This window comes from Cyprinus carpio, chromosome B12 (genome assembly GCF_018340385.1).
Source record: "Cyprinus carpio isolate SPL01 chromosome B12, ASM1834038v1, whole genome shotgun sequence".
NCBI classification, from domain to species: domain Eukaryota; kingdom Metazoa; phylum Chordata; class Actinopteri; order Cypriniformes; family Cyprinidae; genus Cyprinus; species Cyprinus carpio.
In genome coordinates this window covers 2,919,759-2,932,874 of record NC_056608.1, presented here as the reverse complement: position 1 = coordinate 2,932,874, position 13,116 = coordinate 2,919,759, and the positions used below count along the sequence as shown (strand labels likewise).

The 13,116-nt window shown below is 43.0% G+C and overlaps 1 protein-coding gene across 1 annotated transcript; it reads right to left on the bottom strand.

The window, feature by feature from the left end:
* Positions 1 to 5,715: 5,715 nt before the first annotated feature.
* On the bottom strand, positions 5,716 to 12,572 carry LOC109099543 (ras-related C3 botulinum toxin substrate 3-like). Its single transcript, XM_042734763.1, has 6 exons — positions 12,379 to 12,572; positions 10,847 to 10,918; positions 10,458 to 10,575; positions 9,462 to 9,524; positions 9,201 to 9,360; positions 5,716 to 7,529 (listed from the first exon to the last, which is right to left on the bottom strand). Exons 1-6 carry the CDS (start codon positions 12,411 to 12,413, stop codon positions 7,399 to 7,401), a joined length of 579 nt encoding a protein of 192 aa, XP_042590697.1. The 5' UTR covers positions 12,414 to 12,572; the 3' UTR covers positions 5,716 to 7,398.
* Positions 12,573 to 13,116: the final 544 nt, after the last annotated feature.

The following is a 13,116-nucleotide window of genomic DNA, read 5'->3' as shown; positions in this document are numbered from 1 at the left end:
AACGGGTTCTGGACCAATAAAGTATAGAGGGATCGTTCAGTGGAAAGCGAGCTCTGGTGACTGGAGCTGGTAAAGGTAAGCCTTATAGTCTACTTAAAGCCAGGGACAGTGGATAGTGCAGGAGGTAATGACCCCTCGGTCAGGGTCACAGTCCAGCTGATCCTGAGACAAAACCATTGTCTCCCAGCGCATCAGCATTCTCCTGCTGCTCCTTTATGCTTTATACTTTGCATTGAAAAGTATCTTTGTAGTGCAGGCTGCTTCTGCTCCGCAGTGTCCCTCCATTACACCGGTGTGTGTGGATCTGTCAGACTGTCACGGGTCTGTTCTGTGTCTCCCTGGGTGGCCACTAGAGGTCTCACTTCCCCTTGGTTGTCACCCCCTTCTGAAATACATTTCCCACTAGCCTTATCTGTTCATCACTGTTCATTGGGTTCAGCTGTCACCACTTACCTTGTTTGCACCTGTCTTTAAATACTCTGGTTGTTCTGTCATTGTTACGGAGTCCTTGTTGCATGTCACCCTGCTTTTTCCTGGTTCCCTGGTTTTTCGTGTTTCTGGATGTTGTCTATGTTTCTTGTTTTGGACGGATTACCTGGATTTTGACCTTTGCCTGGATGTTTTCTGATTTTGGATCACCCCAATAAACATACTGCTTTTTGGATCTACCTGTCTGTGTGCGTGTCGTGACAGAAGGACTCCGTCATGCCTAGATCCAGTGGTATGTTTTTTGAGGTTTCTTTTTCTTCTCCCCCAGCCATCGAGCGGGAGAGAAGGATAGAGTTTGAGGGAACCCGCCTGGTCATTTTTCGTGGGACCCGGGGAGGTCGCAGAGGAGTGAGTGGTCGAGAGGAGGCTCAGAATCGCTCTCAACCATGGCCCCCCTTCGATCCGGGGCTCGGGTGGGATGGATCAGAGCCACTGTCTCACCATGGCGGACGGAGAGGGGAGAAGAAGCGCACGTCCGCCATGGTGGCGCCACTGCCCATGATGCCACTGCCAGGGCCAGCGCCACGAGGCAAGATGGACGCCAGCTCAGCGCCACAGCACAAGGTGGTCACCAGCCCCACGCCAAGAGGCCAGACGGCCGCCAGCCCAGCGCCACTGTCCAAGATGGCCACTGAGACATTTTTGAATTACTTCTCCAGGTTGAACAAGATCCTAGAGGTTCCCAGAAGTGTTCACGTCACGTCTGCTGAGCCAGTGCCACAGCACAAGATGGCCGCCAGTCCAGCGCCACAGCACAAGATGGCCGCCAGCCCTGCGCCACAGCACAAGATGGCCACCAGCCCAGCGCCACAGCACAAGATGGCCGCCAGCCCAGCGCCACAGCACAAGATGGCCGCCAGCCCAGCGCCACAGCACAAGATGGCCGCCAGCCCAGCACCACAGCCCAAGATGGCCGCCAGCCCAGCACCACAGCACAAGCCAATTGACTCAACGCCTGAGTCTTCCGTCAAGGAGCCACCGGCACGTCATCACAGGAGGAGGAGACAGGCGTCAGCCGTTCCTCAAAGCCCGGAGGACGTTCCCGAGCGGGCCGCTGCCGTCCAGGAGGACGTTCCCGAGCAGGCCGCTGCCGTCCAGGAGGACGTTCCCGAGCGGGCCGCTGCCGTCCAGGAGGGCGTTCCCGAGCGGGCCGCTGCCGTCCAGGAGGACGTTCCCGAGTGGGCCGCTGCCGTCCAGGAGGACGTTCCCGAGCGGGCCGCTGCCGTCCAGGAGGACGTTCCCGAGCGGGCCGCTGCTGTCCAGGAGGACGTTCCCGAGCAGGCCGCTGTCGTCCAGGTGGACGTGCCCGAGGTTCCCGAGGCGGGGCTCGAGGTGGTTCTGGAGGCCGAGGCGGTGCCCGAGGCTGTGCCCGATGCCGAGGCGGTGCCCGAGGCTGTGCCCGATGGCGAGGCGGTGCCCGAGGCTGTGTCCGATGCCGAGGCGGTGCCCGATGCCGAGGCGGTGCCCGAGGCGGTGCCTGATGCGGTGGCCGAGGTGGTTCCCGAGGCAATGTCCGATGCCAAGGCGGTGCCCGTTGCCGAGGCGGTGCCCGTTGCCGAGGCGGTGCCCGTTGCCGAGGCGGTGCCCGATGCCGAGGCGGTGCCCGAGGCGGTGCCCGATGCCGAGGCGGTGCCTGATGTGGTGGCCGAGGTGGTTCCCGATGCAATGTCCGATGCCGAGGCGGTGCCCGATGCCGAGACGGTGCCCGAGGCGGTGCCTGATGCGGGGGCCGAGGCGGTTCCCGATGCAAATGTCAATCGATGCCGAGGCGGTGCCCGAGGCGGTGCCCGATGCCGAGGCGGTGCCTGATGCGGTGGCCGAGGTGGTTTCCCGATGCAATGTCCGATGCCGAGGCGGTGCCCGATGCCGAGGCGGTGCCCGAGGCGGTGCCTGATGCGGTGGCCGAGGCGGTTCCCGATGCAATGGCCGATGCCAAGGCCGTTCCCGAGGCGGTGCCCGAAGTCGAGCCCGAGGTCGAGCCCGAGGTCGTTCCCCGAGGCCGTGCCCGAGGCCGTTCCCGAGGCGGGGTCCTTGTCCAATGCCGTTCCTGAGGCCGTTCCTGAGGCCGTTCCTGAGGCCGTTCCTGAGGCCGTTCCCGAGGCGGTGCCCGATGCTGTTCCGGAGGCCGATGCGGGGCCCGAGATGGTTCCGGAGGCGATACCCGTGTCCAAGGCCGTTCCCGAGGCGGTGCCCTTGTCCGAGGCCGTTCCTGAGGCCATTCCCGAGGCGGTGCCCGATGCTGTTCCGGAGGCCGATGCGGGGCCCGAGATGGTTCCAGAGGCGATACCCGTGTCCAAGGCCGTTCCCGAGGCGGTGCCCTTGTCCGAGGCCGTTCCCGATGCCGTTCCCAATGCCGTGACCTGGCCATCGCCACAGCCTGCTCCTTACTGGCTCCCCGATTGGCAGGTTCCATTCGGGCCACTCAAATGGCGAATTCCTCCCTGGCCGTCTGCACAACGAGAATGGACTGATCCACCGTGGCCACCTGAACTGCCTGGTCCCTCGTGGTCCCCTGAACTTTCGGGTCCACCGTGGCCACCTGAACTGCCTGGTCCCTCGTGGTCCCCTGAACTTTCGGGTCCACCATGGCCCCCTGATCTGACCAAGCCACCTGGGCTACCAGGGGAGCCATCGCTGCCGGTCCCAGTTCCCCTACACGGGCCTGGCCCGCCATCCCTCCCCCTGTTCTGCTGCCTCCACCAGTCCACCTCCCTCCTGGTCTCTTTGTTTTGTGTTTATTTTGTTCTGAGGAGCATCTGGAAGCTGCTCCTTAGAGGGGGGGTAGTGTCACGGGTCTGTTCTGTGTCTCCCTGGGTGGCCACTAGAGGTCTCACTTCCCCTTGTTGTCACCCCCTTCTGAACTACATTTCCCACTAGCCTTATCTGTTCATCACTGTTCAGCTGTCACCACTTACCTTGTTTGCACCTGTCTTTAAATACTCTGGTTGTTCTGTCATTGTTACGGAGTCCTTGTTGCATGTCACCCTGCTTTTTCCTGGTTCCCTTGTTTTTTCGTGTTTCTGGATGTTGTCTATGTTTCTTGTTTTGGACGGATTACCTGGATTTTGACCTTTGCCTGGATGTTTTCTGATTTTGGATCACCCCAATAAACATACTGCTTTTGGATCTACCTGTCTGTGTGCGTGTCGTGACACAGACTGGGACGCCACAGAGCAAGCGCTGAAAGACATGGGTCCGGAGGATCTCCTGGTCAACACTGCACCCCTTTCTAGAAGTCACTCCGGATCAGTTTGCCATGTAGGGCTCTGAGATATCACTCCCATTCTATCATTGTGTTTTGAAGCAGTCTGAGTGCATTTGTGATTGCTTTTGCATGTCTCTAAGTGTCAGCGTCAAAGCTGCACTTCATGTTGCTCAAGTAAGAAGAGCAAACCTATACTGAATGAGATCAGAGAGAGTTTTACTACAGGTTGAATGTTGTTGTGTGCATTCATCATACATCGTGTTTTGAGGAATGAAGGCCAGGCGAAGTGGAGGATCCGTTCTGTGCAAAAGTTTGGGGTAAGAAAGATAAAAAAGAAAGAAAGAATTTAGTTTTTTAATTCAGCAAGAATCAAACATTAAATTAAAGACATTTATAAAATAAATGTATAAGATACTAAGCAGCAAAACATTTATTAGCATAGAAATAAGAACTGTTATTAATAAACAAGCCCCAATAATAATTAAGTAGCTAATCAGCATATTAGAATGATTTCTGAAGATCATGTGACACTGAAGACTGGAGTAATGATGCTGAAAATACAGCTGCGCATCAAAGAAATAAATTACACTTTAACAGATATTCACAGAGAAAGTTATTTTACATTGTAATAACATTTAACATTTTTTTATTGTACATTTGATGATAAATGCAGCCTTGCTGAGCAGAAGAGAATTCTTTAAGGACATTAGAATATTAAGTAAATGTTCAGTGTCTTCCATTGACCAGTTCATAAGACATCAAATTTACGCAAACTTACATGCTTAACTTTTTCATGTTCATCAGATTATTTCAGAATATCATGAATCTGATGATGATGATGATTATAATGTTGTTGTTATTATTAGCAGCCCTGACGATCGAGTGACAGACAAATTTAGATTAAATCTGCAACCTCGTTACCCATTTTGTTGTATTTTATTTTTTATATTTTTAAATATTATTTAAATGTATTATGATTATAATAATAATAATTCATTAATAATATCTCAAATATAAAAACAGCAAATACACTAAGATGGGTGACAGGATTACAGATTTAGTTCACATCACATTTTGATGTATTGTCTGTTTTTATATGAATATATTTTTAAATAGTATTTACATTCATTATGATTATAAAGATTATTATTACTGTTAATATTCTTATGATTATTATCATTAGTAGAATTAGTAGTAGATTTTAAATTTAAATGTAAAAACAGGAAATACCCATTTGGTTGTTTACCCAGATTGATTCGTTCGTTCGTTCGTTATTTCCCAATAGTATTCAAATATTCAAAATAAGTTATTGCCAAACAAGGAACTCGAGCTGCGTCCGAAAACGCTAATAGAATTTCTGGCTTGCTAAGAACAAACGTCATCAGGCACAGGTTAATTTGGGGGAACGGATGCCTTTTACCTGTTACGACTCATTTTAAAACAATTCAGCTTCATTTTTGTTCTTCACACAAAGCTTTAGAGCATTTGCTGTTATAACGGCATTTTGTTGAGTTTTCATTGTATGGAAAGGAGCAGCATGAACATTCTGCTGAATATCTCCTTTTGTGTTGCATCTGTAAATGATAACAGATAATTCAGTTTTTTATGTTTTCCTCTTAATGTAGCATCCAAGACGAGCAGGACATTAAAGTGAATGAAAGCGTTGCTTTAATGAGCTCACACGGTCCTCATGAGAGCCTGAAGGTCTCAGCTTCTAGCTACATCCAGTTGCCAAGACAACAGAGTCGATTAGTATCATGGAAGGCCTGTAGAGGTCAGCAGTCAGACTGTTGTTATTTTAGTATCATTGATATACTATTGCAGCTTTTATTAATATTTTGAATTGTTTTCTGTTTCATATATATATTGCAAATGGGGATATTAAAGAAATAGTCCACAAACACTAAGTCTTTCAGTTTGTTCCTCACACAAAGCTGTTGTTTGGCTTCAGAAGACGTGCATTACATTTTATCATACTTTTATTGTCATTTATTCCAATGAATGAAAGCAGAGAGTCAGAGTAAGGGTAAAACATGAATAGATTTATTAATTAATGCATTCCTCGTCTAAAACATTTTTGTGTAAATATAATAAGTATCTTACATCACGGAAATGTCTTTTGGCAGCTGTGAAGATCATCTTCTTGTCCATTTTGAGTTATTTGCAAAGAAAGGAAGTGCTGGAGCGCCGATGCAGGGACCTGTTGTGATCATGTCGACTCGAACCCACATGCAGACGAGAATTAAACCAGGTTTGATCAGGAACTAATGTGTTCCTTGCAGCTTGTGCAGCATGCAAGTCCCTTGATGACGATGATGATGATGATGATGATGATGATGATGATGATGGGCATTTGTTCAGACAGAGCGCAGAGGTTTGGGATCGTGAAGCTGTACCATAAAACTCTTCAGCAGTGCTTCATATGTACATTAAAAAAAAAAACTAGAAAAGAAAGAAAATCCAAAGCCAGTGTATTCACTAACCACTTTCACAGTTTCCTCCTCCAGTGTTTGGAACGGCCAAGTTATTAAATAGTCAAGAAGAAGAAGACATCTTGTGTTCATGAATGCATGAGGCTTTAAAGAGAGCCTATTGAAGTTCTTCATTCACGTATCTGCTCATACAGTGCATGCACGTGATTCCAAAGATCACAATCTTTCAGCAAAATGTAACCCAGCTAACAGAAAGCATACGAACAAACGGTCTTCCAGTAATGTTAATACTGTAATGTTATCTGGTCTTTATTAGTGTTCTTAAAACATTAGCACCAAACCGTTTATACATTGTTTGTGAAACATTTATGAAACTTTTTTTTAAATGATACTAGTTTCAAAAGAACATTCGAAATAACATTTCCATAATGTTTGGAAAATCATAAAGTGGAGTGTTCCCTTTATATTAAAATAAATAAATAAATGTAATAAGAACATTGCTGTGTTTATGAGCAACATTATTGCATTGTTCAAAGATAATCAAAACACAAAATGTAGCACACAAATGTTATTATACAACATTCAAGGAATGTTTGATTTGAAACATTGTGTTTTTTAAATGTAAACGTTCAAATGTAACATTTTCATAATGTTTTCAAAATGATCAAATAAAACGTTCCCTTAATGTTTGCATAACCAAGAAAAAAGTTTTGAGAACATTTTAAAAACAGGGCATTACGAACGTTCAGAGAACATTCAAAACCAACGTTTGTCTCATGAAAACCAAATAAAATTTTAAACATTAAATAAAAAAATAAAATAAAAATTTTTGTTAGCTGGGCACAAAACTGAACTTGATTTTTAACCCTTCCTTGACCAGCTTCACTTTTCACAATCTAAACATTTGCAACATTTCATGTTTGACTCGCTCCCGATGTGAAATGTGTCATGAACTAATACTGTGAATGGTTAGCTTCTAAATCAACAGAACTTTCCCATGTCTTCCTTTACAACACCAAGAAACACTTCCTTACAGTATGTCAACATTTACACTGTACCACTAAAACTTCTCATAGAAACGATATGAAATGGAGTGTTACGTCTCGGGGCGCGTGAGGCCGTGAAAAACAAAAGCCATCAACCACGAGGTGTCCCTCTACCAATGGTTCATATTGATGTGATGTGCGTTGGAGCTTCATGGACGGCTGTCACCGAACCTGCGACAGTAGTACAGTATATTTTCCAAGAGGCTGATTAAAAATCTGTGTGCGCTCAGAAGAGAGTGCAGCGCTTGCCACGTTTTTTGACGGGTGGAGGGCAGAGGACGGCGCGGATGGCTTCGTCAAATACAGTCTTTAGCCCGCGCTGAGTCAGAGCAGAGCACTCCAGATACTTCACAGCCCCTGCGGCACAAACACAACAACACAGCTGCGTTCAGTGACAAATAAACATCTGTTCTACTTGGAAGAATTTTACTTGAGTCGAAGTGATTTAGTAAAGATATACTCCACAGGGGAAGTGTGATTAACCAAAATAAATACTTGTAACTTGTAATGAGAAGCACTAATTAACAAATGAGACGCTTTAAGGGCACCCTATAGTATTCTGTCAAAATAAAAGGGTGATGGATTGCTTGAAAAATAATTAACACAGCCATAAATATTAATGTAATTTTACCTGTGATGTAAAATAAAATAGTTAAATTTTTATTTAATTATTATTATTTTTTATTTATTATTTTTTATTAAATTTTATCTTAGTAGTGGATTTTTTATTTAACAGTGAAATGTTACAATAGTAATATTTATTGTTTTGTTTTTATTTATATTTTAATAATAATAATAATAATAATAATAGTTATTATTATTATTATTTAATATAAATAAAACCAAACACAAAAATATACTAGGTTAGGTAGGTATTATTTATTTATTGCCATACTGATAAATAATAATTTGTATAAGTTTTAGAAGAAAAAAAAGATTTTTCCCAAATCATGCAGCCCTACTCTCTTTTACTCTCTATTTATTTATTCTAAGGTGTCCTTGTTACACACGTTGCATGTACTAACTTTTATAATAACAATAAATTATGCATAATTGCATGCAAGTAACCCTAAACCTAACCTAATCATATAGTAATACATGTAGTTAATTAATATTACTCAGTACTTAAACGTATAATTACACTGTAACAAGGACCTTAAAATAAAGTGTAACCAAATACATTAAAAAAAGTAAAATATTATTACAATTTAAACTAACTGTTTTCTGTGTGAATCTCTGTTAAACTGTAATTTATTTCTGTGATGTGCAGCTGTATTTTCAGCATCATTACTCCAGTCTTCAGTGTCACATGATCTTCAGAAATCATTCTAATATGATGATTTGCTGCTCAAGAACCATTTCTGATTATTATCAATGTTGAACACAGTTGTGCTGCACAATATTTTTGCAAAAACCATCATGCATGTTATTTTTCAGGATTAACAGATGAATAGAAAGTTCAAAAGAACAGCATTTATTTAAAACAGAAATCTTTTGCAACATTATAAATGCATTTTACTGTCACTTTGGATCAATTTAATGCAATCCTTGATAAGGAAAAGCATTCTTTTCAAATCTTACCGACCTCAAATGTTTCTAAGCGGTGTTGGTCCTGTTTCTGCAGGCTTTGAGAAACATTGACCCTCAGGCTTCTGGCAGCACAAAGAGCTGACGGGGAACTGTCACTGTGTGAGAGTTTGACTCCTAACCCTAAGGTTGTGTGTTCGAGTCTCGGGCCGGTAATACCACGACTGAGGTGTCCTTGAGCAAGACACTGAACCCCCAACTGCTCCCCGGCACCACAGCATAAATGATACCCACTGCTCCGGGTGTGTGTTCACGGTGTGTGTGTGTTCACTGCTGTGTGTGTGCACTTTGGATGGGTTAAATGCAGAGCACCAATTCTGAGTATGGGCTGTATGTCACGTCACTTGACTTGATAAGCATCTCTGTGCATCCCACAACATAACCAGCGCCCCATCACTCAATAACTGCATGAACTGCTGTCATGAGTCTGTCAGTACGCACCGATCTCTCGGGCCATGGCCAGACCCTGCGGGTATGTGATGGGCGACAGCTTCTTGTCCCGCAGCCGCTCTATGGTGTCCTTATCATCCCGCAGGTCCAGTTTGGTGCCCACCAGGATGATGGGTGTGTTGGGGCAGTGGTGTCGCACCTCGGGGTACCACTGGAGCACAGAAACACTCAGTCTTATATTACGCTCTGCTACCAGTACTGTGTTTTTGTCTGCTTTGCATGCTGTGCAACTGAAAAATGAGTTGCACCTACCTTTGCACGGACGTTCTCAAAGGAGGCTGGGCTCACCAATGAAAAGCATATTAAAAACACATCCTGTGGAGAAAACAGAGGGTCAATGCTGTTTCTATATTTGCAAGCCCAGTTCAGTTACACCGCACTGCATCATATTTACAGAATGAAATCCAATACTTGTTTCCTACTTATTTTGATGAGATGATTTCACATTACACTTTCTCACAAAACATGCATTTCATAGTGTTTATGCTTTCAGTGACCATTTGTAAGAGGAAGAAGTGTTGTATTGTTCTTCAAAAAGACATGATTCCTGATTCTTATTTTGTGAAAATAGTGATATTTTTAACTCTGCTACTTTTATTTATTTATGTCACACACGAACACACACACACACACACACACACACACACACACACACACACACACACACACTCACACACATACACACACACTTACTCTCACACACTCTCTCTCTCACAAACACACACACAAACAAACACACTCACACACACTAACATCATCACTAACATGTACTCTCACACACACACACACACACACACACACACATTGCTTTTCAATACAAAAAAGTCACAAAAAAAAAAAAAAATTAAAAAAAAATCATTTCATATCAATAAATAAAATAAAATTAGAAAAATAAACCCTAATTATTAACTCCTTTTATTTTAGATTATTTTGCTGGAGATAATTTGGGCAAATAAATGCTAATTATTAACTCCTTTTTTGGAGTGTACTTTATTTGGGCTCAGTACCCCCAAATATTACAGCAATAGATTACCAATATTTATTTATAATAATGTGACAAATTACTGAGATCACTGAGATTTGTTATTGTCATGTTTTTAAAGTGTATTTAAGTCCATTTTCAAAATTCTAAAGAATGCTTAAAAATGATACGGTTTTACTAAAGCAATAAAAGTGCTGCTAACATCAAACAGCTGTGTTCTAATGTTGATGTGTGCAGAGTGTAGTGATCAGAATGTGAAGGCACACCGTCTGCGGGTACGAGAGAGGACGGAGGCGATCGTAGTCCTCCTGTCCTGCTGTGTCCCATAAGCCCAGGTTGACTGGTTTGCCATCCACCATCACATTAGCAGAGTAGTTGTCAAATCTGGAAAAAAAAAACACATTGACAATAAAACTCAATAAAACATCTCAGAACATTCAGAACGAGACAGAAACTGACTTCTGTTCCGATCCATCAGCCACTGAACACTCAATCATCTCTGTGACAGATGAAGCAGCTCCTCAGAAATACATTCCAGAGCGTCAGAAAACTGTCAGAATTTTCAAACTGCTTTTATATTTGTCTAAAGGGTCAATAAAGTGCTCCATTTGTTAGTTTGTTTGTTTTAAAGCAGATGCACACACTACATACTCACACTGTCGGGATGTACTCGCCGGGGAAGGCATTAGTGGTGTAGCTGATCAGCAGACAGGTTTTACCCACCGCCCTGAGAAAACAGCACACAGCTCACTTTACATAAAACCCACAGATGCAGAGGAAATGATGGGGAAAGAGCACTAGGTCATAACATTATATGATGAATGAGTTGCATCAAATAAAAGTAGTTAGCTAGTGCTGCTGGTGCGCTCTTTCTCTGAGTGTTTGTATGTCAGATAGTGACAGACCCTGTCCCAGTTTCACACTTGCCCGAGGGCACACACACACACACACACACACACACCATCACCAATGAAATGTCCACTGAAAGAAGATTCGTTCGTTGGAGTCGAATGAATCACTCAAATACAAGCGGTTCTTGAATCACCACCTGACTGATTTGTTGAACAGTTTTTGAAATCTTACAATATCAAAAACCTCACAATTAAAACAAATTTAAAAAATAAAAGTCAAAAATAATCTAAGAAACTAAAATAACTACCTGAAATGTGTAATAGATTACGTTATTAACTACAATCTTTGTCATGTAATTTGGAATCAGTAACAGATTACAGTTTGTAAGTAATCGACACAGCTCTGTTAGTCACACGAATGTGAAATGCTGTAAAAAGCCTTAAATATTTTCTTTGCATTGATTTATAATGCACAAAATGTGTTATTTATCAAGGTGCCAATATACCATCTTTTTCATTATTTTTTTCTTTTGTATTAGAATTTAATTTGACATAACTTACATGAAATTAGACACATTTTTTAGTTGCTATAGTTTTTAAGAGTCATAATGAGGTAGTTAAAGTCAGAAAGAAAATTATGTAACTTGGGTAATGTTGAAGAAAATTTACATTTATGAATATAATATTTAGCCGATAACATAAATGCATCCCCTATATATTCTGTTATGTTCACAATGAGAAAAATGTCTAAATGTGATTTTGTAATTCGAGTGAGCATTTAACTTACACCTGCCTTTAGTTGCACGCAATTATGACGTCAAATAATTGCGAATCATGTTTCTGAACCGGTTCTTCAAAAGAACCGACTCGCGGAATGACTCGGACTCAGCTCACATGCACGCGCTCCACACACTTCTCGTGCACGCTAAAGGAGGGAGTGGTAACCATAGTCTTCTGCTTTAGGCTTTTGCCATTCAAAACTCATGCATTACACGAAAACGACACATTTCTGTTCAAAGGCTGTTCATTTAACGCCTAATGACCAGTGCATGCTACCAAGCCGCACATGCATTAGCGATAAAACAAATAAATAGGTGAAACCATTATTAATGTATCACGCTGTGATGCGCTCATTACAATAGCTATACAGATTCCGATAATATTACAGGTTTGCATGCATTCTGCACTCATGCACACGCTTAGGATCAAATAGAGGATATTACGTTGACCAAATAATACAATGCAAAGGCCAGAACTGGTCATGGATGCATTGCAATACCCCGCACGGCTTTTCCAAGGATGCTCCTCTCCATCAGCTCCCAAAAACACTACTTACCCGTCGCCGACCACCACGCATTTGATAGCTTGCATTTGTGGAGAGGCAGGTTACTTCACTTCACGGCCGTGAATGTATTTTATTATGCCAAAGCTCCCACTTAACCCGAGAAATGACAGATATCTGCAAAAACACGGTCACAGCCCTCCTTGCAGCAGCGGTTTTGACAGCGAACTTCACCGAGACTCTCCGGAAAAAGACGAAGAAATTTAAAGGGACAGGAGCCCCACACAGCGTCTTTGAATACACTTGAATACTAGCTACTAAACACGGCGGAATCTGTACTCTTTACTCAGTACTTTTTTTTTTTCATAGTAATTGTAAGAGTTGGCGTTATACAACACTAAATATTTTAATTAGGTCCAGGGTAGATGTTTGTCACGTGACTTTACCTCGCTACTGTGAGTCATGTCCAGTTATTACGTTGGAAATTTTACCTATTCATTCAAGTTGTGTGTTATGCTTAATTGATTAACACATTGAAACGGAAATATTTCTTCATAGTATAGTATGTTTTACATGTGCCAGGGGTCTAGGAATAAAAAATAGTTCAACCAGAAATTAAAATATGCTCATCTGAGATAAGGATGAGTTTGTTTCTTCATCAGATCTGGAGGATCACTTGCTCACCAGCAGATCCTCTGCAGTGAATGGGTGCCGTCAGAATAAAAACATTACAAGTAATCCACAGCACCCCAGTCCATCAGTTAACATCTGGAGAAGACAAAAGCTGAAACA